Source organism: Maniola jurtina, chromosome 5 (genome assembly GCF_905333055.1).
Source record: "Maniola jurtina chromosome 5, ilManJurt1.1, whole genome shotgun sequence".
NCBI classification, from domain to species: domain Eukaryota; kingdom Metazoa; phylum Arthropoda; class Insecta; order Lepidoptera; family Nymphalidae; genus Maniola; species Maniola jurtina.
The window spans coordinates 8506221-8533424 of record NC_060033.1 but is presented as its reverse complement, the minus strand read 5'-3'; the positions used below and the strand labels follow the sequence as shown (position 1 = coordinate 8533424).

The 27204-nt window shown below is 34.3% G+C and overlaps 1 protein-coding gene across 1 annotated transcript; it reads right to left on the bottom strand.

The window, feature by feature from the left end:
* Positions 1-126: 126 nt before the first annotated feature.
* LOC123865631 (E3 ubiquitin-protein ligase MYLIP) lies at positions 127-27067 on the bottom strand. The gene is made up of 8 exons (XM_045906790.1): positions 26708-27067; positions 8608-8967; positions 7927-8321; positions 5205-5421; positions 2637-2807; positions 2276-2430; positions 1116-1710; positions 127-990 (listed from the first exon to the last, which is right to left on the bottom strand). Exons 1-7 carry the CDS (start codon positions 26789-26791, stop codon positions 1611-1613), a joined length of 1482 nt encoding a protein of 493 aa, XP_045762746.1. The 5' UTR covers positions 26792-27067; the 3' UTR covers positions 127-990; positions 1116-1610.
* Positions 27068-27204: the final 137 nt, after the last annotated feature.

Here is a 27204-nt window from a genome sequence, read left to right as displayed (position 1 = left end):
GTACGCTGTTTCGGGCGCTCACTAAAATTGTAGGTATGAATTTCTATGGAACGGGGGTCCGAAACTCAGCGCACTAGATGCGCCGCGGTGCGTCAAAGTCCGTGGTTTTGAAATAAAACAGTCATAGAATTTATCCTAAATTTTTATTTTTATTAGCATTTAAAATTAATAACTTAGAGACCACAGGTCTTACAATTACTTTAACTTAGATAATTAAAAGTGACAGTTGAAATTATTAAGAAAAAAAAATGCAACTTTTACTTATAACAAAACTAATGTATAACAAACAAATAATATTTGGTAATGTTTCTACTATCATTTTAATAAAAATGAAGACGCTTGCGGTGTAAGTAATAAAATCATTATTTTTGTACGCACCTACCTTTAGAACAATGAAAAGTGACCTCCTGATCTGGATCATTGATAAATTAATATAAAAACCAAGCATAAGTGATTGTGGACAATCACACAGACCATTTTTATGTACTTAAGTATTTATTTTCACTCTAACAATAAACTTGTATTAAGTAGAATTGCAGAAGGTCACATTTCTGTTTATCATAACAAAATTGGTAGGTAGGTAGGTACTTACCACTCCACATTATATAATTGTTCATCACAAAATTATTTCTAAGTTAGAAAATTGATTAGCACCTTCTAAAACGAAGGGTAATTGTCCTTAACGTTAAGTAAGTACTTTTGTTAATTTATGTTTTTATGTTAATCATATTCGGTAAATTACTTATAAAGCTCCTAGGAGCAAAGAAATAAGTAAGTACCGAGTTATAATTGTTTTTAATACATTAGGAATGAGATTAAACTGATGAGTCCAACTACATTCCCTTAGACAGTAATTATTATTAAAAAATGCACATTTAGATATTATGATCCATACAATCGTGGTGATCTTGGTCTGATCTCTCATCATGATCTATGGTCAATGGCTGAATCCAAAACAATGAAGTTTCAAACTTCTATATTGACAAAAATCTAAAACACCACAGACACAGATATTAGTTTCTAGAATATGTCTGCAAAATTTCATGGACTTTGGTTGCTTAATATTCAAATGAAATTGGAACTACGATTGTATGAAATGGTATGAAACGAGTGACGGAGAGAGCCCTGTTAACATTTGTCAATGGTTGCAATACTTATACATATAAATCCTTAAATGCCGGCTTGTTTCACAACCACCAAATAAACTTTATTTGACAAATAAGACCAATACAAAAACTACCAAACTGCCTTTATTCGTCAGATAAAGTTTATGAACAGACCCTCAGGACTGAATGAAGTTGGAACAGTAAAATACTTGTCATATTTCTTCGAGACTCAAAGAGAACAAACCACGATCAGCACAATAGTTTGAAACAAACTTAAAAACGTCAAAGTTCTGACTAGACAATCACACACACACGCATTTAAGGCCACTTTTCAGTCTCGAGCCTTCTCAAATCACACTTTGAAGTTTCGTCAACTTATTGTCACTTAACTTTTACATGGCTGACGCGTCAACATGAATTTTCGTCTGAAGAACGCGACGACCTCTTCAGTCCAGTTTCCATTTAATATCAATTGAATACACAGTCGCATAAATGTCTGATGTGTTATTTTATTATAACCCCGGGACTTCTCTGATATTCCACAGGGAGGAATATATGCATCAACTTGTCTATCTCGCCGCGACACAGTGGGCAGCGTTCGCATCTGAAATAAAATTACAAGATTTAGCTGAAAAACTTTGTAATACACACGCTAATAGGAAGGATTACACTTTGAACTTTAGAAAGAGATAATCGGCAACTTTAGTTTCGTAGACCATCGTCTCTGTCACTAATACCTATGTGACGTAATTCTGCTTTCTTGCCAACGCCTCTATACCTACTCCAAGAACTCGGCATTGAAAAACGTCTTTCAGAGTTAGTCGCGTTTTAAAGTTCTTCGGACACGTCTTCTGGAGTGATAATGACACCACGAAGCGAAGCCAATGTAATGAACCGACCAAATAAGTCTGATGTGTCAAGTAAGACTTCGTCCGCGTGGATTTAGTTTTTTCAAAATACCGTAGGAACTCTTTGATTTTTCGGGATAAAAGTAGCATGTGTTAATCCAGGGTATAATCTATCTCTATTCCGAATTTCAGCCAGATCCTTTCAGTAGTTTTTGCGTGAAAGAGTAACAAACATACACACACATACATACACACAAACTTTCGTATTAACTTTACGTAACAACTTTAATATTATTAAGGAATAATATTAGTGTGACTTACCGTGGCGCACACAGGTCGCAGCAGACGACGTGCCTGCACGGCAGGAACAGCGTGTCCATGGGCGCGTCCATGCACACGCGGCACGCCAGCGACTCGCCGCCCGCGCCCGCGCTCACGCCTCCGCGCGACCCGGACCGGGACCGCGATCGGGACTCCTGCGAACAGAGGACATTTTAATTGCATGGATCTATGGGTCTGTAAAGGGTAAATGCTCTCGTTCTGTATATGTCTGGATTTGGATGGCCTGCTTGGATTCTGGGGCGAGCTCGGCTGACTGGGGCAGCTCGGTAGAAAGCTGCACCAGTGGCCTCGCGTACAGGACGGCTACGGCGCGGAAGATGGGTCGGTAGGTGGTACACACCTCGTGTCCAGCCCCCGCAGCAGAGCGGCGCCTGGGGCGCGGCTCGTGCGAGCCCCGCGCGTGCGCGTCGCGGCGCGCGCGGTCGTGCACCTCGCGACATGTGCGCCGGATGTCGAATACGTATCGTCGGCCCAGCGTCGACGAGTCGTTGAATATTGATGCTATTGTGCCCTGCGAAAGAAAAACAACAACGTTAATACAATAAAAAATGATTTTAGGAGGGAAAGGAGCATAGAGACGTCCATCTCCTTTTCGGGAGCACGCACTTTTAACTTTTCAGAGTTATGTGCGTTTTAATCAATGAAATATCACTTGCTTGGCAATGAAGGAAAACATCTTGAGGAAACCTGCTTGTCTGAGAGTTCTCCATAATGTTCTCATGAAAGTTTCGGCCACCCTGGCGGAGTATGGCCTGAACCCTTCTCATTCTAAGAGAAGACCTGTGGATGACTTCTGGTAACGAATTTGCCGGTGGTTTTGATTGTCCGTTCTTTGTTGCGTTTCTAACTTCACTTTTTTAATTCCTTGGTAATATATTTTGCTTTGTATTTACTCCATAAACTTACTTGAGCGTAGCTTAGGAAAATACGGGATAATTGACCTGTCACGATTAATTTTTTTTCTTTTTATGTTTAGTATTGCAACATTGTTGTTTCATTTAAATACTAATTTAAAACATAAAACTAAATGAAAAAAAAAACAATGTTAAGACCTACTTATATAATAAATGTGGCTATTAAGTTAGGTTTATGTACCTATTTACTTGCCATGTTTTCCTGTTGTAACATTATAACATTCTAAACTACAATTTATAAAGGTCAACATACTGCGTTTCAAATAAATTAACATAGTTGGCTATGATAATATTACATATATGTATAAAAAAGGTAGGTAGATGTGTTACAAGTAGACGCATCTGAACGCACCTCTACGCATTTGAAGACTATCAACTAAGACAAAATATGTCGCACCTCGTCTAGTAACTTTGCTTTCAATGAAGGAAAGTTCCCATTATTTAATTAGTAAAAATGTCTTTAATTAGTAAAAGAAAACTATGTAGGTAAAGGCCAAGAGATTGCATATAATGCGTACCAAGTATTCTATTAGGTATTTAACTTATTATTTCTATGCTCTGTGACGAGAACAGATTTCAAAGTGATCAAACGTCATGTGAACGTAACATATCTTGGTAGTCTCTGCATAGGTACCTACCAGTTACTTACCTACCACAGCAACTTTTTGCAAATCTACTTAGTTTCTTACACATTAAAAAAATCTTCGTATAATTTAAACCCATGACACACCTTCCTCCGTGAATAACGATTAACTATGTTTATTGATTAGCTCCGGTGATCAAAGTCCAAATGAATATTTGTTCAACTCCGACTTATTCAAATTAGCTATGTACGTCGAAAATCGAAATACCTACCTACTTATGTGTTCACTACAAATGGCCGTAGGCTGACCAACTTATCAAGTGGAATATCTTTTGAATGGGTTACTTAGGTACTATCATTTGACTATGTTTCGAAACTAAATTCATATCGATGATGCCAAAGTATGTCTGTCTGTTTGTCCAGGTAGGTATTTAAAATGTATTACGTTTTCATGGCTCATCCGTATAACCGTTTCACGAGGTACAGAAATAGCTTGCATTCCAAAGACGTAAGATAACTATACCAAGTGGAGTACCTATCATATGAAAGGATTTTTCCTGTACATTGTAAAACAGATTTGTTTCAGTTCCTACCATGTTCCTACGGGATTGAAAAAAAAAACTAAAGTCACGTGAACGAAGTTGCAGGCATCGGGCATTGTCCTAGGAAATAAATAGATAGAACAAGAATTAAGATTTGCTACCCACGCATCAACAATGACTGGATTACTTACATAGATAACACACTCATGTAACTAAGTACGACATAGTTAGTCTTGGTCACTTCAAAATGCTCTATCTTGTAATATTTTCATGATTATAATAAAGATAATGGTACAGGTGAATCTGTGTTAAGTGTCCTTTGTTTTGATGTGCGAACAAAATGGCGACTCGCGACCCGCGCCATTTTGTTTAACATTACAGTGTGCTAATGTGGTATACCTACCTACTACTAACGTACTTACTTAGCTGTACAAGTAAAGGTGATATCAGATGGTTCATTCAAAATTACAACATTTTGTTTGTCACTTTTGATTCATTTTGTGTTCAAACTTCAAACGTTTCATTTCCGCAGAGATGCCGAATGAAACATAGAAATTGACTAGAAATCCAGTTCCCTGTACCGTAGCGTCACCACCACTTTTCCATTATACAAGAACTAAGACATTTTAATAATTTTAATTTAATTTTCATGGCGGCCATTTTAAAACTTTTATTATTTCTGTTAAAGAGGCAATAGAATACACATTCTATGAAAATTTCAACTCTCTACCTATTACGGTTTACGAGATACAGCCCGCTGACAGACATGCGGACGGACGGACAGCGAAGGCAGTAATAGAGTCCTGTTGGTACTTTCATAAAGATGAAGCGTCTGCTATCACCTTAAGCAATATTTGAGTCAAACCCACCTTCAGATCTCTGATGAACTGTTCAGTGACGTCGCTCCTGACCGTTTCGCAGCAGTAGAAGGCGTGCTTCTCGGTGACAGCGCGGTAGAGCGCGGCGGCTTGACCGGAAGTCGCCATTTTGACGTACAGCGTCGCCTCGTGGCCGTCGTTGGTGACGTAGGACAGTTGGAATATCCTACGTTGTGGCTGAGCTCGGTGGATCGCGGTGTAAGGGATACTGAAAAATTTAAATTTCGTTTACTTTTATTGACTTCGCCCGCGTTGTACAGTTACATATTATACGATCTTAGATCCTATATCCTATAGCCTGTATCCATTAGGAATTAAAATGTACCTTTTTTAACTCATAGAGCGCTTGGCTTCATTGTACCTACTTTTCAAATAGTAAAACAATTTTCAAATACATAGTTGTGATTTCAAAGATTTCCTTTCACATACGTATAAACTCACATTTGCATAGATATAACAAATGTGTAGCTACCGACTATTTAAAAAAACTCATTGGGGCATACAAAATAAAGTAAATCACTTGATTTACATTTTTATAAAGACGCAATTACAGTAATCCAGACTGGACTGCCTTGGAGACTAGAATTGTATATATTTGCGATGGAAATACGTTATAATATACGTATTGAAATAATTTTCATTTATGTATCCTCAACATGCAAATCAGTACGCATGCAAATTATGTAAAACGCAACAATAAACTATTTAAAATACGCACTGTTATTAACAATCTAAAGTCAACTGGCGCCGTAATTGACTGACCCAGTGTATAATATACTACCAAGTATTTATTTATTATTTTTTAACAATAAATATATGTATACGAAACTTCCCATTTTATTGATTTTGATAAGATGCCTGGGAAAAAAATCCTGCTGGGACTAATAAAAGTATCCCATCTCAAGAATGCAATTTCTCTCTGTACCATTTATCAAGATTGGTTGAGCGGTAAATAGGTGACAGATACATACTTTCGCAATAATAATATTAGTATGGATAAATTAATATATGCATCAACTCAAAAATATTATTAATGCCAGTTTGTTAAGCCGTTTAACCGATTTTGATGAAAGATATACAGAGACAGCTTCCATCTCTGGGCAGCAATTATACTAAGCTACTTTTTGTCCCGAAAACTCATCTCTTTGATTTTTCGGGATTTAAAAACTGAAGCTTACGCTGGCATCATCTAGTATTCAACGTATTCAAGTATTTTTTCTCTTTAGAGGGTATCACAAAGTTAATTCATGTTGTTCAGGACATCGAGATTCTAGATGTGTGAGAGCACGGTATTTGCTCGTGATAAGATAGACTTTGGCTGACTGGCTCAGCTGAGCAAACCTTTAGCGCAAACAAAGTCGCGCAAATAAACGCCGGGCGAAAATAGATAGTGCGTTACTAATACCTAAATACCTACCAATGTTATAAACAAAATGCAAATGTGTGGACAATAAGAGTTACTTATGTATTTGCCTTATGTAGTAGCTAGTGCTACTACGTAAATAGAATATTACAAAGGTCCAACGTTTTTTGCATACGAGTATGTAATTAATATATTATTTTATGCGTATTTGTTTACATAAACTGCATTACTTATTAACTAAAAAGTATGTTCTTGTCTGCGAGTTTTATTCTTAAACATTATTTACTTGGTAGGTAGGTACTAATTAAACAACCACTCAACAGTTATAAGTAGGTAGCTAATACCTCTAATTATGCTCATAATATACATAATTATCCTCAATTCCTCAGTGATAATGCTGGACGATGCTCGCGACTTCGTCTACGTATACTGTGTTTAGATTTTTAAAGGTCCGTAATTCTTTGATTGTACAGGATGAAAAGTAACGCACATGTTAGTCTCCAGGATGTAGGTAACTACTTAATCCGTCTCTGTACCCGTCAAAATCAGTTAGGCAGATAGACCGTGAAAAGGTAACAGACAAGCAGACACTTCGCATTTTATAATTTAGTAAGTATGGAATATCAGAATGGATAGATAGTAAGTATGGATAATAAATAATTAATATCTCAAATAATAGGTATAGGTGCCTTCTTGTAAACAATACAATAGCATTAGATTAGTGTAGTATAAAACAGCAGATAGCATAAAATATGATATTTGATAAGACCGATTTGGATATTATCCTGTACGACAATGACGTCAATGCCTTTAAAAACATTGTTTGTGAGAAATGAAATAGGTAAACTTATCTAGATTATTCTACTTACAAAGATCTTTATTTTGTGTATCACTAAATTCAAATCTACTGGTATAAGTTCAATGACATAGACTATAGAGTATAATACACTGTTCTTTGTTAAAGATTAAAGGGGCCTGGGGAGCCATGATGTTAAAATAATACGATTATCTCAGACAAATGGAGAGGATGAAAACATATAGCCATCTTTAGCACGTTATTACTTAGTTCCTTGTGGATATAGTTTATCGTAAGTACTTACATTGCAAATATGATATAGGTACCTAACCATGGTCATTCGAAACAAGTTCAAGTGGAAGATTCTATTTACGATTTAAAAGCACTTGTAAAAGTTTATTTGAATAAATAATATTCTATACAATAGAGTCGTAAGTTTGGAGTATCTACATAATGATTCAATGTAAGTTTGGTGCATTGCGATCAACGTATTCTTGTGTTTGTAACAATTAATCTAACTAGGTAGCGGTTAAAAGTCAATTAATTTATCTCACCTCTGTTTCTCAACACCAATATCGTGGTCTCCATTACAAGCTGGCCTGTACACCACGATTCCATGAGGTCCGACACCAACACACGTACTCAGCCTGCAGCCACAGCCTCCGCCGCTTTGCCCCGACGCCAAACAACCCACTGTAGCCCCACCATCTATCTCCTGCTCGTCTCTTGCCCTTAGCTCTTCAACTTGTCGGTGATACGATAAATGGCTGTACAGGTTGTAGGCATTATTGCTATGCGTGACAGGTTTGCAAAAGAACAGTTCCTCTCCAAACGATTCAAGTTTGGATATTTCTTTTAATAGCCTATATTCGGCTTGTGAAGCACGCATTCCAGCTATTTGGCAGTGATATTCGATAATCTTCTCCATATGGTCATCTGGTTTTTCACCCTGCAACAATCAAAAAAGATTTTTATCATTTCTACAGATAAAAACTTCATACTTAAATTATAGAATTCATTATTCATATCTTTACTTAAAATCTGGATTCATCTTTATCTAAATAAACCTTTTCAAAGTTGGGATGGAAAAAAACCATTTACATATTTATACACGGTCGACTGCGTCTCTAAGAACACAAAATCATTTTCAAAATCATTCTCGAAATAAAATGTTAGTATACCTATTCAACACAACTTAGTAAATATTTAACGTCGGTAATATATTTAAATCTAACCTGTGGTCCGATTTTGTGGCACTCGGCGTACACGTGTGATGGAACATCAGGATCGCAATCGCCCGTTTCCGCTTGAGCAATGTAGGCTATAATCCGACGAGCCACTTCTTGATCGGCCACGACCAATCTGCCTTCAATAAGGTCCAATTTCGCGTGAAGGTAAAATTGGTGTCGAGTGGGCTCGTTGATGAGCAGATGCGGTGGGACCCAGAATTTGACACGCAAGTCGAGACGCCGGCTTGGGAAGCGATGGGGATCTAAGTGGTTGCGGAGGTTCACCCATCTCCCGGGACCAGATCCAGAACAGACGCGGAGACCGAAATAGTCCGATTCGGCGCCTATTTCTAACTTCTCGCATACCTGGAAAAAAGATTTTAAAATAAGTAAAATGTATAAAAGTATAAAGTAGGTATATGTATAAAGGTATAAAATCATTTTATTAGGCTTATTATGTTCTGAACACGAAATTGCTTTTGATATTACTCTAATAACATGTCGGGCAAATAAAACCTATTATCACTATTTTATGGCAAGCAAATTATTATTAATCCTTAGGCTTTTTTGAATTCGAGTTCTTTTTAGCAAGTTGCATATCATTATCGGATATCGGTTACAATTTCAAAATTAAATTAACAATTGTTCCCTCAGTTATTTTATTTGATAGAGCCAAATAGATATTCTGCTGTTCAAAAGTTTGGATATCATCTTTGGCTATTTTCTTTTTCTCTAACTTTTTCAATTTGATTTGCCTTTAATATTATAATTTATATCTTTGGGCGGGACTCAGGCGCGGACAAATTACGGGTATTATATAAATGTTATAGGTGTATAGGATTCGTAGTCTGTAATTACTTGGTGGTCTGTCTGACATTATTCGCAATCAAGAGTTCAGACATCTAGTTTGGTATCTAATAATTTTTATTTGTGAAAGTGTATCTATAAAATATTCGTTTAATTTTGCATTAAGTTTCTCTTCATGGTGCCATAAGTATTATGTACATTCATAATATGTATAGGTATCTATTAGCGCTACCTGTGACTTCGCCTGTGTGATTAACAAATGACCAAAACGCTTGATTTAGGTTTCGTGCTTGACCTAAGTTTCGGAACACCGAATTTGAAGCTTAGTTTAGTGCCTCATAGTTTTTTTTACATAAAAATTGCGCAGATTGACATTTTAAGCTAGGTACGTTTAAAGTGATGGATCTGTGAAAAATGTTCACGTTCTGTTTGCAAGACTTGCAAAATTGTTTTGATTTGACTTATGTAATTCCTAGGGCTACTTGGTCCTGAACTGCATGTTGCATCGAACCTGATATACCTAATGTGTTTAGTCTCTACTCTTTATACCTAGGTACCTACATACTTAAACTACGTTAGTACTACTTTTTCGATTATAAGGAGTTGGATACATACTTAATAATGATATCCTTTGTGTTGTGTTTGTGTTGCTTATCCACACAAGGGGTTTAGGTATATAACTTGTGTATTAATGTGCCTACCTGCTTATCCATATTTATTAGCTCAAATGGCATCAGAAGCATCATGTATCACTTGTAGATCGTGTTTACTACGGCGGCGTTAGTAACCAGATAGAGAGATAAAGTGTCAATGAATGTATTGTCCAAGGTTGGAATGCTTAGGTACCTACGCACTATAATAACCAAGTGTACTTTTACTATTTGTCATACGATCCCTGCTGTGTGCTAATTACGTAGATATAGGTACATACTTATTATACTATTATTAGGGTATTTCGCTACGAAAAGGTAGAGTAAGACTCTTTAGCACAGTCTTTAGATAGGTAGGTTTTAGGTAGGTATCTATTTAAAGGTTTGAGAGTTTGATATTGTAACTGGTAAGGTCTAGTATTCAGCTCCATATTTGATATAGAATGGGTGGGTATGGGTTGTCGTTGTGAAGGCATTGCACGCACATCCCTGGAGCCGAGGTTCAACGACCACAAAGAAAGACTACGCTTATAACTTAATATAAAAGCTAGAGGCTAGGGTATTAAGGAGTTAAGCTGCGTTATCAGAAAAGCTACTTAGGTAAGTGAGCACTTAACATATCAAAGGAGAACATAAAATATCATGATATGTAAATGTAACGTATTTTACCTACTTAATACAACTAGGTAGGAGGTAGTTACGACCAAAAATTTGCAAACCAAAACCTATAAAAAATTTATAGGTAACAGGCAATAATTACTTTGCCTATCAGTCCCGTGCAGGGGCTTTAAGTTGTTTAAAACTTGTGTTATTGACAACGTCTGTCTGCACCTTTCTATCGATTGTCATCACTTTCAAGCATCGCGAAAAATTTTCCACAAGTGCTATTGCAAGAAACTCTGAAATTTTTTGAGGAGTTCTGATTACAGAAATCAGATGTTTTATGTTTTAATTTTTATCTTCAAGAGTTCAACTTTGGACGCAAGTGCTAGCTCAAATAAGATTAAGGTTTGCCGTATGTTCATGATGCACCAGGCTGTCGTCCTACAAGGAGGAATGACGAATGCTCCTAAGCTCGTGAGGCGCATAATTTCATCTGCCTCGAATGACATCACTTCGTGATAACTTTGGTCATTATACCTACTATATTATAGCACAGATCATTAACTGCACTCTTGTAGACCAAATTCTGTAAGTATATTATATTTACTTACTTACCTACCTACCTAGCTATTGAGCTAAGCACACATGGCTCAGCATCACCTAAGCATCGTCTCAGATCAGAATACAAAAGCCCTTATGATCTTTATTCATTACGATTTACGAAGTTAACTTTATTATTACTGAACTCAGGAACAAAGGACATAATATGTAGGTAAGTAGGTAGGTACTTGAGTAACAAACAACAAAGTAAAATTAGTAATGAGTTCTAAAGTGATATCACAACTTCGACATAAATAACCTTCGTCGGTTTGGTACCTATCTAAATTTAATTTCTATGTGTCTACATTCTACCGTGCCAAACTTGCTTTTAGCAACATAAAAGCAGCTAAACCAAAATAGAGTAATCAAACAAAAAAAACGAGAGAAAACGTTAAATCACACAAGAGCAAAACGTCTTTCCACTCCAGATGTTTTCTTTATATCTTCCTCTAACACGTATCGGTATCTCTGTCACACCTGAGCACGCCTGCATCACGCACGCGATGCGTGTTCCACAACATTAAACTAGTCGAGCAACAGATCGCAAAACAATCACTATCATAAGTTGCACAAATATATGCAGTTGCCAGACAGTTTGGTAAACTGTTGTATATAAATGAATATGGCTGCCAAATATATTGTTTGGACTACTGAGTGGAGTTTCTTGGCATCTATTGCCCCTTTGGTAAGCCGTTACTCGTAAGCCTACATATACAAGGCAAGGTTGCAGATAATATTAAGTACTCATTTATTTAATCCTTCGAAAAACGATGGAACTGAATGCACCTGAATGCTACCAACATTATTAAGTACGTCCCATTAAGCAATTTTTTAGCTGGTTTCTAAATCAAATTTTACATTTTCCTTGACTCTAAATGGATAAATGTTGATAGATTTATCCATTTAGATAATAGAAAACAAACAGACAAGAAAGCAAGTGCCATCTAGTCTATGTTTAAAATTTCAAGCCTCTAGGGCCTAGGCTCATCGAAAAGTAAATCGATTGCAAAATTGCCAAACAGACAAATAAACAAACAAACAGACTGAAAACAAAGCGATTTAATATAAACGGGTTAAAAGAAACTATGTACCTATTTCGTTGTCATCGCTTAGGTATTTTTTTATGATTCCAAAAGACTGTAGCGTAGCTACCTATAGCTACAAATATTTATTCGTCCAAGAGAACATCCTACATCTACACTAATAATCCTACCCTACACTGTAAAACTCCAGTGGTCATTTTGTCAACACTGCCACAGCTCAAAAATAACATTCGTGCACACAATGACTTTTATGGCGTGCACACAAGATAAATTCATGTTTACAACGATTTTTGTCGGACACATGTAAATGAACATATCATTTACTATTTATCTAAAATATGTAGGTAAAAATTAGAATGAACGTGCCAATTGGCTAAACACATTAGGTACCTATTTACCCATGTCTGTGTTTAAAACGTTGATACCCACCTATCTACCAAAATCACCAAACTTAACGTCTATCAAAATTCAAACATTATGCAAACAAATAGAATTCGATACTGTTGTTCCAAATAAATGCAAAGTAAGGTAATACGAAGGTTAAAGGCGAGAGAATAATAAAATAGGTATAGCATATGTACCTATATAAATAGGTATTATAATAGGTATCAAGTCCAGTCACAATCGCATTAAACATAACAATATTTACCTGTAGAACTGCGTAGCAAGCGATATCGCTAATTTATAATTATTATTAACAATAACAACTTGGAAAACAGTGCATGCAGTTGTTCGAAAACATTTGTATTTTTCAACCTTCATAATAACTGAAAACAGCGCAGCGAGCGTAGTCATCAAACAAGGATTATATGTATTATGTTGATAGGTACTTGATAGTCTTGTACGTTCCAGCAAGAATTCAATACCCTACCCTCATTATATTAGGTACCTACCAGTACAAATGATAACTTGCAATTCTGAGAAGTCCAATTTATGTTGTTTAAGAAATAGGTATTTCCATTACATAATAAAATCTATAGAGTTATGTTTTATGCAAAATGTTGTCAATACTCAAAGTGAGCCTAGATCGTAAAAAATTTTCAAAAGAAAAATAAAACCGACTTCAAAAACCACAAACACTAAAAAGTAAAAAATAACTTTTATTTAGCTACACGTGTAATGTACCTAGATATGAAGTCGAGCGAGCATATTAAAACAAAATTAGAAATCCAAGAGTGAAGCTCGCCCGACTTCATACCTAGGTACATTACACGTGTAGCTAAATAAAAGTTATTTTTTACTTTTTAGTGTTTGTGGTTTTTGAAGTCGGTTTTATTTTTCTTTTGAAAATTTTTTATTTCACAATTTTTAGTGGCCCACTGTGCTATAATATGCTATGCCCAGTTAATACCCTACTGTTTACTAAGCTATTACACTGATCGCGAGCAATTTGCTCCTATCTATTGAGGAGTTCTGTTCTCCATCTCCGAAGATATTCATCAGATCTTCACCAAATTTATATGGGACCACCTGCACAGTATACCCTTTCAAACAAAAAAAAAATTTCCAAATCGGTCCAGGGGTCTTTGAGTAATCGGGGAACATACATAAAAAATAAAAAAAAAAATAAAAAAAAAAAAAGATTCCGACGAATTGAGAACCTCCTCCTTTTTTGGAAGTCGGTTAAAAATTGTCCGGCAATGAGTCCAAAGCTCAACGAAGTATTTTTATGCGCAGGCACTGCGCAGGCGACGGTGAGCACTCCTCGTCGCATTCAAATTAGGTAAAAATATTATGTGATTGTGCCTTGATAGAGAGGAATCCTTCCAAAATATGGATAAGGAGAAATCAGCCAAAGAAAGTAAAGTATCGTTACTTAGTAATTATTTTTGTTCGAGTGCTTGCATGATCTCTTGCTGAAAATCGCAAAACGATGAATGAAACACTAGAAATGATTTTCATAAAAAATTGAGATAGGTTAAAAAAATAGCGCGTGAGAAGTCATTTTTTACGCATTTTATTAACTTGCTGGCTTAGCATCTATGACACCTTAGAAATATTAGGTAAAAAAATAACCAATCTCTTGCCACTTACGTTTCGTATTCCAATTTACAGCGTAGAAGGGGTATGATTAAGGTTTATGACTATTTCACGCAAATAGCGAATTCAAGAGATTTAAAAATTATTAAAATAAAATCTATGCTTCGTCCTTGAATACTTGAATATTCAAATCACGCATAAATTGTGTATTTGAACGCATAAGTACATAAACTAAGTCAGCCTACTATTTTGTTCATGAATTCTTGTATACTCCATTCAGCTAAAACAATATCATTATTTTCAAGTCCTTGTATTAGATTAGCAATACACAGAATTTTCTATGCTTCAACCACAGTTCAACTGTAGTAGTTACAATAACAATATGTCATGTAACAAATATGTAACCAATATAATAATGTAAAAATCAAATCGATTCACATAGTTCACACAAAGGCAGTTGTAAATTGTGATGTGATGTTTAATTTTACCTATTTTATCGCAGGCAATAGATAAGGAGGGTATCAACTTTCGCTATGGCAACACATGTGTACCCAGAATGTACTGAATACCGATGATAAATACGGACGATAACAAGTGCAAATGTTTTCCAAATAAATATCACCCAATTAACCAAATAATAACTTTTAAAAATATCATTTTGGGATTTCGTAGCTTAATTATGAAACAATTTGAAAATGCTCTAAACTGTTTTTGATATTTTTGCTATCATGACTCCTTAAACACTATGTTCACTATCCGTCAGTAAAATAGATGGTTAGATAAGTACATAATTTTTTATTGTTATTTTGGCTTCAGTAAGAAAATTTGAAACAAGTTGCAACATCAATATCGAACTAAGAACTCACCATACAACGTCGCAATTCGAAAAATGCGTGGCTGATTAAATTGTTAAGCTTGTTCATGCGACTTCTAACCTTTATAAGGTGAGAACAAAATATTCGCATTTTTTTTTTTACTATTTTAAACAGAATTCCTCTGATATGTGTCTGAGTCTTTTTCTAAATTTCATTTTACATGCTATATTTTCACTATATTATATCAAATTTTTTTACTGAAGTTAACATATTTATTCTCATAATAGACATGGAACTATCGATATAAATATTCGCAGTTAGGCAAGTAGCTGGGTATACGGTTTTTATACAATCAAGTTTCTTTAAGAGGAAAGTGACGTCACAGCTTATATTAACCTTGGGACTAAGGAATCAGCTACCTAGGTACTAAAATCAGAAGACAATGCAGAGGTCGAACAAAACGAAGTTATTTTCTGAAACTTGAACCGTGAATGTATAAAAATCTGTTCATTGGCAAAATTTTCGAGTTGAACTTACGAGAAATGAGGACTAAAGAAGGGTAGCTAGAAGTAAGTCATTGACATTTCCCTGGAAACTTGGAAAGTATCCAAGACACGCAGGACCACGTGTTTGAAGTGTGGGCTTTCCCTCTTAATATTTGAGCTATGGTAATTATTTTAAAATGTTACTATGGTTGTACATTCTCTCACTATGAATCTTAAAATACAATCTTACGTACCTAATACAAGGGGAAACACACATCGTATAAAAACTGACTCAGACGGTAATTTAAAGATCAGTATCAAGAATCTGATGATTTTGCTCAAGAAGAGGAAAATAATGATGAGATGCAGAATTTTCAAGATGTTACAAATTAAGATTATTCTGTTGTTCACGTACTTGAACATAATGTTATGCAATACAATAAATTGGAAACTATGAGGAAAACGTTCATGACGGACAAATCAAGAAAGTGAAATGAGTAGGACAAATTGTGTTTAAGTAAATTGCAGCATTTAAGTATAAAAGAGGTTGTTTCTAGTCACTGAGTCACATAATATGGAATAGATTAGGAAGGCGTACATCCAACTATGTACAAAACTGGTTTTATACATTTAAATCAGTAGCTAGTAGCTAAATATTTAAATAAATGTTTTATATTTCGCAGTGTAGGTACCACACTGTTAACTAAATAACAAATTACTGAATGTAGAGTTAAATTTTGGAGCTGGCGAACAAATGGTATAATTGCACGAAATATTTACAGGAGGAACAAAAAAAAAACTGAAAGAAAGCTTTTGAACCTTCACTATAATTGTACCGTTTTGATCGAAATCACGAACTTTGTACTCAATTTTAGCCCAGTGTTAGGCCGTTTTGCTTGGAAATGAGTTTAGATTTGCATTCAGTGGACCAAAAACCTTCAGAAAAAACAAAAAAAAAGCATTTTGATCAGACGTGTTATTGCACTGTTTTGTTCGCCAGTTCCTTGATTATTATTTTGAAAGAGTAAATTAAATCAATTATATGATATGACAAAATATGTAAATACACTTAACTTTGTATATAAGTAAGGCTGATTAAAAGAGGTTTCTCATAAAACATTATCTTTGACAGATTCGTATGATTATTAATAAAGCGAATCATTAAAATTTCTTAACTGTAATGTGATAAAAACGTGCTGTGACAGCTACCAACAGTTTTTTCATTATTTCGATGATTACATTGCATTATCGCCATGCATACGTTTATAAAAGTGGGGAGAATATACCTAGTACGTCTACGTGACCGGTGTAACGTTCGAAGTCGAACTTAAATTGAGGCATATTATTGCAAGGCTGTATACAAAGTCTGGTGCACTTAACTAGTACTAAAGATTTTATTACGAACATATATATATATATTATAAATATATAACTTATAATATAAAAATAAAATCTACAATTGGTAATGCTAGGCCCCAAAAAGACAGTTCTTTTCGAGCCATTTTTGTATTGTATTTGCGCATCACAATCTCATGAGTGATGATCAAAGTTCATAAGAACCAGAATCATAGTGCAATAGCTTCTTACAATCACAGTCATTGCATGTATGAATCAAATGAACATAACAGTAATTTTCTGAAGGTAAGTATTACTCGTACGAGCGGGAAACCGACAGTTCAAGTGACTGCAGTTTCCTTACTAGGAAGTAAAGAAGTAGACAGGACTTAAGAGCTATTCACACGGAATCGGTAACTGGTCAATTACAAAGAGCTTATCAGAATTCAGAAGTCAGGACTCAGAAGCGTAGGCAACTATTATGTATTCTGAGTATAAGGTAAAGCTAAAGTCTTACAGTATCTAAATCAGAAAGAATAAAGTCAGAAACAAAGTTATTTCTTATGTAATAATATGTCCAGTTAGTAGATACACATTATCTAGTACATATAGCTATCGTAAAAGTCGTTATGATTACGGTTATAATTTCATGCTGTGCTAGAACTAGAATTTTTCAGATTTTTTTCAATATAGAAATATTAGAGACTGATAAATTCAACTCATTTAAAATTCAAAACTATGACTTTTTACTGAAAACTGATCAAAAAAATCTCATGATTATATTTTGAAGATCATGATGAATTTTAAAATATCTTATTCAACGTGTTCTAAGTTTAAATAAGAGGGGGTAAGTAATTGTGAAAAAAAATTTTTGATTCTCAATTTTTACGTTTAGGACTGAGTCATGAGGTTCTTTTAAAAAAATATAGTCGTTAGAACAATACTGATTTACTTATTAAGTGCCTATGTAGGTACATTATAAAAAAAGTAATTCGTCGCCAAACTCGAAGTTAATGTTTCTTGAACTTTGAGATTTTGCTTGCATTTTTTTTTGTCAATTTTTTGTCCAAAGTGATCTCTTTTTTAGCCTTTTTTAAAAACTTAGTCATTATGACTTTCGCGCTCTGCTACATGTGACCTTTGCTGGAAGGTTTTCTCGTGTGGAAGGTGCTTATTAAAACGAAGGCAAGTCGGGAAAGCTGCAAACAAACCTCGTTCCCAAACGAGTTTAACAGGATTCTTAGTTTTTCTTACATCTTATAGCATACATAGCCACATAAGGCTTTTGATCATGTAACAGTTTTAAATTAGAAGACCTTGATCACAAATTAAATGAGGATCTTAGATCTTGTTATAGGCTTAGTTTAAAACTGTTGACAACGTGAAAGAAAATTATTATGTATGCAATTCTGGTTCAAAAAAATTCATCTTTCCCTGATGGAACGTACTACTCTCATAATTTTAATTAGGTATACAAAATCTTTGTAATACTTTCCAACAAAAAGTCTCGACTTCACACTGGCCTTTGTCTGTTCGATAAATAATCACAATACATAATATTATTATAAATTGCAATGGAATTGAATGGAATAATTACAAAACAGACTTAAAGGAAGTCGACAAGCGCAGTGAGTTGTGACGTCCAACACAATAGGGAGTTCTTAGGCAGCCATTTAAAGTTATTAAACCGCAATGGTTATTAGAGAAACATGACAGCATTATAATTATTTGGAAAATAGAGACTATATAGTTTTACGTAAAAATAGAGCACGGAGTAAGACTTCACTGTTATAACAGTCCTCGGTTCATTAGTTTAGGAGCTACGATGCCACAGACAGATACACACGTCAAACTTATAACACCCCTCTTTTTGGGTCGGGGATTAATGACTATTCATACCGAAGTGTGTAGGTACTCTATGGTTAAGTACCTACTCGACTCAAGATCATATTTATTTTGTTTTGAGAATTTTTTTCAGGCTGATGCTCCCTACAATATTATCCATGCAATAATACTGTATTCACACCTTCTTTTTTTTTTACAAAAGATTATTATTTATTACGAATATGGACATACCACTACACCATTTCGAATAAAAATCACGGATATAGATATCATTGATAAAATAATACCTAGGTACCTAGTTATTCTTATTGATATATTTACTACCGTTCGATAACCCTTTAAAAAAAATTCAATTTGACTTTTAAGTGAATATTTTTATGATTTTTATCTTTCAAATAGGTAAGTAGGTATTTTTGAACCTACGTCAGCACATTGTCATTGATAACGATTATTTATTGTTAAATCCACTCATTATTGCCATTATTATCAGTGACAGGAGATCCGGTTCAGGGATCAATGCCTAATCAGTAATCACAATCAGTTATCAAACATTATATTATGTAGGTAGGTACCTAATTACCTACCTCTTATGCGTTATTGGTTTATGTATACTTAACCTAGGTACTTATTTATATTTTTAACTTATAGTTTTTATGTAAAGAATAGCATCTCGTCTCGACTTCGCATGGGTAGGCAAAGTAAAGTATCTAAGTACGGATTTTCAGTTGAATTTTCTTATGATATTTTTGGCAATTTATGTCATTGGGAAGATACTCATATATTTGAGAGAAACTTTTTTACATTGTTTTTATACTTATTAATCTAATGATTTGCGTTCTTAGCCTAGCGTTTGCTAGTAAAGCTCGTCGACTTTTTCGACAATAATAATTTATTACCATTATAGTCCGGCCAATTTACATTAATCCTTTATAAATTATACCTCCATAAAAAACATAGAATTAACAGGGCTCTCTCCGTCACTCGCTTCATACAATCGTAGTTCCAATTTCATTTGAATATTAAGCAACCAAAGTCCATGAAATTTTGCAGACATAATCTAGAAACTAATGACAATCAGAATATTTTTAAAAATAAAGTAAGTAGTTATCAAATAGGTACTTAATACAAGTATTATATAAAACCTACCTATTTGTCCCAAATTAATATTTTATTCAGCTTTCATTCTATGTAGAAATTTGAGCGTTTTGTCGCTATAAACATACTCTATCCTACGATATGTCTATACTAATAAATAAAATTGAATTTTTGTAATAATTTATTTCTCAGTTCACGTTCAATTTTTTGTACAGTTATCACATCTCATCTAATACGAGTAGGTATCAAATGGTTTTGTTCCTTCCTATGACCGTAGACCTCGGTAGTGCCCTTTTATCAATGACGCGGTGACCCGACGACACGACATTCGGTTACTATGCTGTGTTGTTTTTCATAAATAAAAGGTCCCTACCCGTACCCTATTACTAAGACTCTGCTGTGCGTCCGTTTGTCCGTCTGTCTGTCAGCGGGCTGTATCTCGTGTACCGTAATAGATAGAGAGTTGAAATTTCCACAGAATAATACACAGGTAAATATAGTATATCCTAGTAAATATTGTATTATTATACAGAAACTTAACTTTATTTGGTAGCTACATTTTATTATAGCAATCATAATGGACTTATTTTTTTGTTAAAATTTGGTGATCATTTACTAAAGGTCTTCGAATACTTTTTTTGGTAAGAAAACTTAGGATGTCGAAGTGTTTTTTGGTGGTCATTAATATTTTACTCCCATTAATTTATAAGTTTTGCTTTGAAATCACCACAGCACGCGTAAGGTTGCTTTTGACGATCTGTTATATGAAATAGGTAGTTCTGAAGAATAATATAAATAATTATAGTAATACATAAATAATAATATAAGTAAAAAAAATATTTAAGTACATACATCATTAAAAAAAATGTGTTTCAATTTTCAAAATAAGATAACTATACCAAAGTGGGGTACCTATCATAATATGAAAGGGCTTTACCTGTACATCCTAAAACAGATTTTTATTTATTTTTATGTTTAATAGTAATTTGATTTATCGTGCAAAATGTTGGAAAAAATACCCGAGTACGGAACCCACAGTGCGCGAGTCTGACTCGCACTTTAGTTTTTTTTTAGCATAACGTAACCTATATAGCTACGCTAAATATAGAAGATCACAGGCAAGTAAAACATGATTTGAGAGGAATTTATCCTCTTAAAAGTCAAAGAAGGATAAATGAAGGACAAAGTTGACAAGATAAAAATACCAATTGTTTTGATAATTTTGGTTACTTTATAAACTGCAACTTATTTATAAACCTGAGTACAAAATTGTGTCGACGTTATCATAATGTTGATTTCTTTCGGATGTTAACAATTTTCAAAAATTCGTATGTCTTATAGTATAAGTAAAGGAAAAAAATCCAAAAACCGTGAGATAGTGGTTACATCACGAAAAACAAAATTTAGAATAACCACAGGAAATATAATACGCTAAGCTGATTGGTAACAAACACCATTGCAACCACAAGTGCAACCATTGAACTATTACAACCCAACCACCAATTTAAGATTTTAGGCAATGAAAATTAATTACTTACATATTATTATTCTAATCTATCTATCTTCTATCTAATATTGAAAATAGGTGAAGTTTGTAAGTTTGTTTGTAGGAGGTAATCTCTGGAACTACTGAACCGATTTTGAAAATTCTTTCACAAGTAGAAAGCTACATTATTTCTGAGTGACATAGGCTACATTGTATTTTCGAAAAAAATTAGAGATCCGTACAAAAATTGTAATAAGCTACCCATGCGAAGCCGGGACGGGTCGCTTGTTATTTATAAAATATAATTCCTATAAGTACTTAATAATTTTATAATCGACGATGAAAAAACGGTAGGAATAAATTCATACAGTCCGTGGTTCAAGATTCCGAAGTAAGCCAAGGTCCGGCAGTAGCTGCTGTAAGTCACGTAGAAGCTAAATTAGTCAGTATAAATAAGAATCTAGCTTTTTATAAATAAACAAGTAAGTATATTTGTAGGATATATTTAATTTATGTATGTGTATTTTATGTAATTATCTGTGGCATCTGATATTTGTTAGTTTTATTTTTGAAGTAGTAAGAATTAACAACACCTAAAAATTAGGTATTAAATATAAAGTAGACTTTAGCAAGGTACCAGTTCCAATAAGATAATATTTTTTCTAGTTCTGTATGACAAAGATTTAGTTAGACCTATGTCATATTATTGATAATGAATTAGTAAAATTCGTAAAATTCACTTACCCAATGTAAAGTCGTAAACTGGACTTCTTACTCAAGCTAAGTTTACTTAATTCTTAAAATATTTCTATAATAATTGTTAATTAATAAAGTACTAAGAAGAATTCTTATTCAAGATGCGAGCAAAATCACCGCTACGTCAGAGCATTGAAAACTACCGGAGAGACTACCCATTGATTGATAGCCTTGCCTCTTACGTTTTTAGCTTTCGAATGTTATTTTACAAAATGTCGAAAGAGAAAGTGTAAGGATTTATTCTGAAGTTTTCTTCTCGCTACTTTACATGAGTGAGAGATATATCTACCTTTTCTCATTACGTGAGCATAGGCCACAGACCAAAGCTTCTAAAATAAACCTGCCTATAATGAACACATAAAGGCTAAGTCAAAACCTGTTTGTTAGGTCCCAACTTGCAACACATTTCTTTTGTTGAGTACCTACCTATTATTATATTATTGGTATTATTATAGAAATTCACCCCCAGCACAGAGCACCAAAATAACAATTCTGATCGAATTCTATCTTAGTAGTTACCTACTACAACTAGGTAGGTACTCGTACCATTCAATTTTTTTTACCTAACCACATGAAAGATCTGACTTGGTATTTAAATAATTTACATATTTTAATAAAATAGGCAGTAATCTTAACAGCTATTAATCTAAAATCTTGACTTATGAATCTTAAAATAGGATAGGTAAGATTGTTTTCGTGGTAGGTAGGTAGTTATAATAGTATTTTTTTTTGCCTAATAATTATATTATTGGGTAGGTATAAAGCGTCCTGCTTATACGACATAAGTAGGTAGGTACCTACCAACCTAATATATTTTTTAAGCAATGTAATGAATTTAGTACAAATGGTTAAAATACGCATAGTCAATCTAGAAAATATGGCCATGTAATGTGACGTCAGGGAACAGAGTCCGCGGTTCTAATTGGACTATTCGGACAAACCGTTTGGGCAATCATCGAGGCTAAGCTAACAAACAAAATAATCGGTCAAGTGTGAGTCGGACTCTCACACAAAATGTTCCGTACAAGGACTCTCACACAGTATGATAGTAAAAAAATATGTTTTTAAAAATGTAATATATTTTACTATAGTACCTATATATAGTATTTTATTTTATGTAGTGCGCGTATTGTATAGTGTATAATTATTTGGTCCTGTACACTAATTTTTGTGTGAGGTAACCACAAATTCACGGGTTTCGGATTTTTTCCTTTACTTGTGACATTGCTACCTGCCAAATGATTCTAGGTCGACGAGAAGTAGCTAGGTTAGGTACCCTGTAGGTTTTGATTCCTCCGAATTGACAGACACAACGGACAGACAACACAGACAACGAAGTGTGGGTTCGTTTTTTCCTTTTGAGGTATGGGACCCTACAAATATCGAGAATCAACATGTTTAGTAACACTGTGTGAATTTTACATGGTCCAAACTCCAAACACCGACCGTAGAGGCTATATGTTAAAATGAAGCAATTACCTACTTTATTTTCAAAAGTTCTAACTGCATCCGTGAAGTCAAGCGGTGACTACTTAGGATTCCTTTTAAATCCTTGTAAGTGCATAGGTAAGGCTTCTAATAACAAACTAAAATTTTGCTTTTAAATAATATTAAAGTAGCGTGATTATTATGTGTACTAGCAGTTTTTATGTTGACGTTACATATTGCGAAATACCTATACCTAGTACCTATTTCTTAGCTGTTCTTTTCTTGCAATAAGGTATAATTTTTTGTGACCATCGCACAAAATTATGGTTGTTTAAGTTGCAAAAAATATGGAATAGGATATCTAGATCTATATATACCTACCAAGATACCTACTTACTTATTGTTAACCTGGATTTTTTCAGAAATTGCGCAATAAACCTTCCTAGTTTATTAGGTATTTTTACGATTGCGAGGAAAAGAATGTTGATGCAAAAATACAAAATACACACACGTCACTAGATTTTAGAAAAATATAATAAAATAAGTAAAAAAATCTTAATTAGTTCGGCAATTTATTTACCAGGCATCAGAATAATACTATTAATAATTAATTAATATATACGTAATTTGTATACTTAAACAAAACTAAATTGAGAGAGATTGAGTGTTTCAATTTGTCCCAACTCCGGCACTTGACTGATGGTGACCTCATAGCTAAATTGAGTTAAACCTCATAGGTAGGTACGTCCGTCGCTTGGAGTTTGGACCCGATACACGGTAAGGTTACGTTTAGATTGTACCAGGTGATGCAATTTCAACAAAATTGCACCTAGCACAAATATCATTAATTTATGGGTGGTAGGGTAGATTACCTACCGAGGTGGCATTTACTTAGATTTTAGATACGAATTCGGTAGGTAGATGTATTAGGTACTTAGGTAGGTTTTTTCTGAAGAAGTAGATAGGACCTACTTTTAAGGTACCTTCTGTAGAATGTAGCCTCAATGAAAAGGTAGGTAAGTATACAAGATAATAATAATTTTATTACAATTTAATATTTATTGTACCTACTTACTTAAATTGAATATCTACATTCTACTTATTTGAAAAGAGCAACCGCCGAGTTTCTTGCTGATTCTTCTCGGTAGCATTCCGAATCAGTGCAGTGTGTCGTGTCTGTGGTCTATTCTTTTGACGATTCAAAAGCACTAATTGTACAAGTTTAAGTAGGTAAGTATAGGTATTTGAATAAAAATCTTTCTCTTTTTGTATCTACGAAAAACATACATGGATTCACATGTGTAACGTGTTACTTGTTAGGTAGGTATATCGCTGTCGAAATACAAGTAAAATCCTGCCTAATATATCTACCTACATCAGACATCAACTCATCACTGGATCTGCAAAAGAAGCAGTTTTTTCGCCGTGCCAAAAAACGAAGAAAGAAAATGGCGTCATTGTCCGAATTTTAATAACCCGAACACCGATCAGCGATCACGCCGCGCGCACGTGTTTATAGAGAGTTGTTAGCAGTCACAGCTGCTCCATTCGGTTGGACTTTGTACCCGTTACGATCACCGGCCGCGGTAACTAACGCGAACGCCTTGATTCCACTCAGAAGATTATTCATTCAACGTGCTTTGTTGCTTATTGTCTGCGCTATTTTTATTACCTACCTATTTCAAATTTAGACCTATTTTATCTGGCTGAGGATTACTTATCTATAAAGCAACATATCGACGTTTGAAAAGATCATTTTCAACCGTCATCGTCGTGATGTCTAAAAAATTAAAAGATAAAAAATGTTTCTGCAACTTGCTAGGATTTAACGGATGTCTCAAAACTTGTTTTCCAATTTGATTCTTTTTACGGACTATCGCATCGGTGTGACCGTTTGCGGCAGATTCCTGCAATTTGGGCAGATTTGACTACTCAATTTCCCGCTCGATCGATTAGTTTTGTCAGATTTGAGAGCATCCAAGTGCTCTATTATTATTGAAGAACAAATTGAAGATGTTTTCTACGCAAGCAAATGACTGAAACTACCTAATTGTTTTGGAAATCATTCTACCGAACTGGCAATTCGTGTCAATCTCTACGCGGATTCCGCATTTATAAAACGAATACAACGATGTCTCAAACTAGCACATTTTTACGCTTCCGTACCCAAAGAGTGCCAACGGGGCCCTATCACTAAGCCTCCCACGGTATTCTTAAAACCTAAATCCACGCGGGCGAAGTCGCGGGCATCATCTAGTAGGTATTAACTATTAAGTATAATATACTTGATCTATCATATTTCTTTCCAAGCTACGGTATCCTCGTGGGCGAGTCTAACTAGAACTTAGTCGTGGTTTTTTTTCATTTCTACGAACCAAGTTTTCTGATGAATTTACATTACATATTAGTTAATTATTATTAACAGCAAAGTTGCATACCGAGTAATAGAAATTTTTTCAATGCACAATTTCGTATTTTCAAGTTATTTTGTGGAACTCTACATAACTATATAATTAACGGTTTTTTACGTAAAAATACGGTAGTAAAAGAATTTTTAAGAAAAGGAGTACGAGTTGAAGACGAATGAGTACACAAACGCCCAAATGGTTTTTAAAATCATTTCCTATTGCTTAGCGGTCCCTATATCAAAAACAATCAGAATATGGCCGTTTTGTTTTTGCAAAAGAATTCTGTAGAATTCTGATCAATAAATGTCAGGTTTATCAGGAATTTTGTCAGGAAATCTTCGATTTGGATCTGGTAACCCTATTTGAAGGTGAAGCATAACATTATAACGCCGAGTCCAAAGTCCGCAAGGTAAACGTAGTACGTAACAAATAGATACGTCGATTTTCTTGACAACTAATTTTTTATGTTGCTAATAAATTATAATGCTTACTAAATACTTATTTCTAATTTAACTAAGTATTTATTATATCTGGTCTATCTTCGAGTTAAGTACAGGTTTAATATTTACCTATCTATAGGTGGTGATTGGAGGTAGAAAGGTGCTATAACGAAAACTAGGGTGTTTAAACAACATTCTTCAAAACTTAAAAATAATGATTGTAGACCTAGATAAGAATAAGATGTAAACAAAGACCATGTGTAATTTGTTTGGCTGTTTTATCGCATACGGTATCATCTATAATATTTAAAAATACTTAGATCGACTTACTTTTTCTAAGCACTGCTGTCCAATAGAGTTAGGTTCCACTTTGACTTCCAAAATCACAGAATTTGGTTGGCTGACTAACCACATTTTGAATTATTGTTGACGGAGAAATTAGTGAAATAAAAATTTAGGTCGAATCCACAACGTTTAATTAAACACACATTTATTTACTTTTTATCTCACTCGCGTAAAGAATTTATTTAAAAATGTCTTTCGTAATTCGCTCTGTGAAATGTCTATCGCGTATTCTTTGTGGAAGTAAAACTGTGAATACTTCCATACGACGGCCATACTACGTTAAGTTTGCCACCGAAATGATAAAGAAACGGTGACGTGCGCGGCAAGGCAAGCGATTGTTAGACCCAGGTTCAAAAACCTCCGCAGCCGTATGGTGTATATTTAATTACTACAAGACCAATGCGGTGTCAATAAGCCTGTATAGTAACTAAACAAATGAAAATACATCAATGTACAGCGTTATTGTAATACCAATAATATTA

What these genes read in the sequence shown, in the direction of transcription:
- LOC123865631 (XM_045906790.1), bottom strand. Translation starts at nt 26,791, where the DNA reads ATGTGGTTAGTCAGCCAACCAAATTCTGTGATTTTGGAAGTCAAAGTG. An exon ending in AGTTCATCAGAGATCTGAAG is followed by an intron (nt 2,808 to 5,204) that starts GTGGGTTTGACT and finishes TTTCTTTCGCAG; the next exon opens with GGCACAATAGCATCAATATT. An exon ending in CTGCGGGGGCTGGACACGAG is followed by an intron (nt 2,431 to 2,636) that starts GTGTGTACCACC and finishes CTCTGTTCGCAG; the next exon opens with GAGTCCCGATCGCGGTCCCG.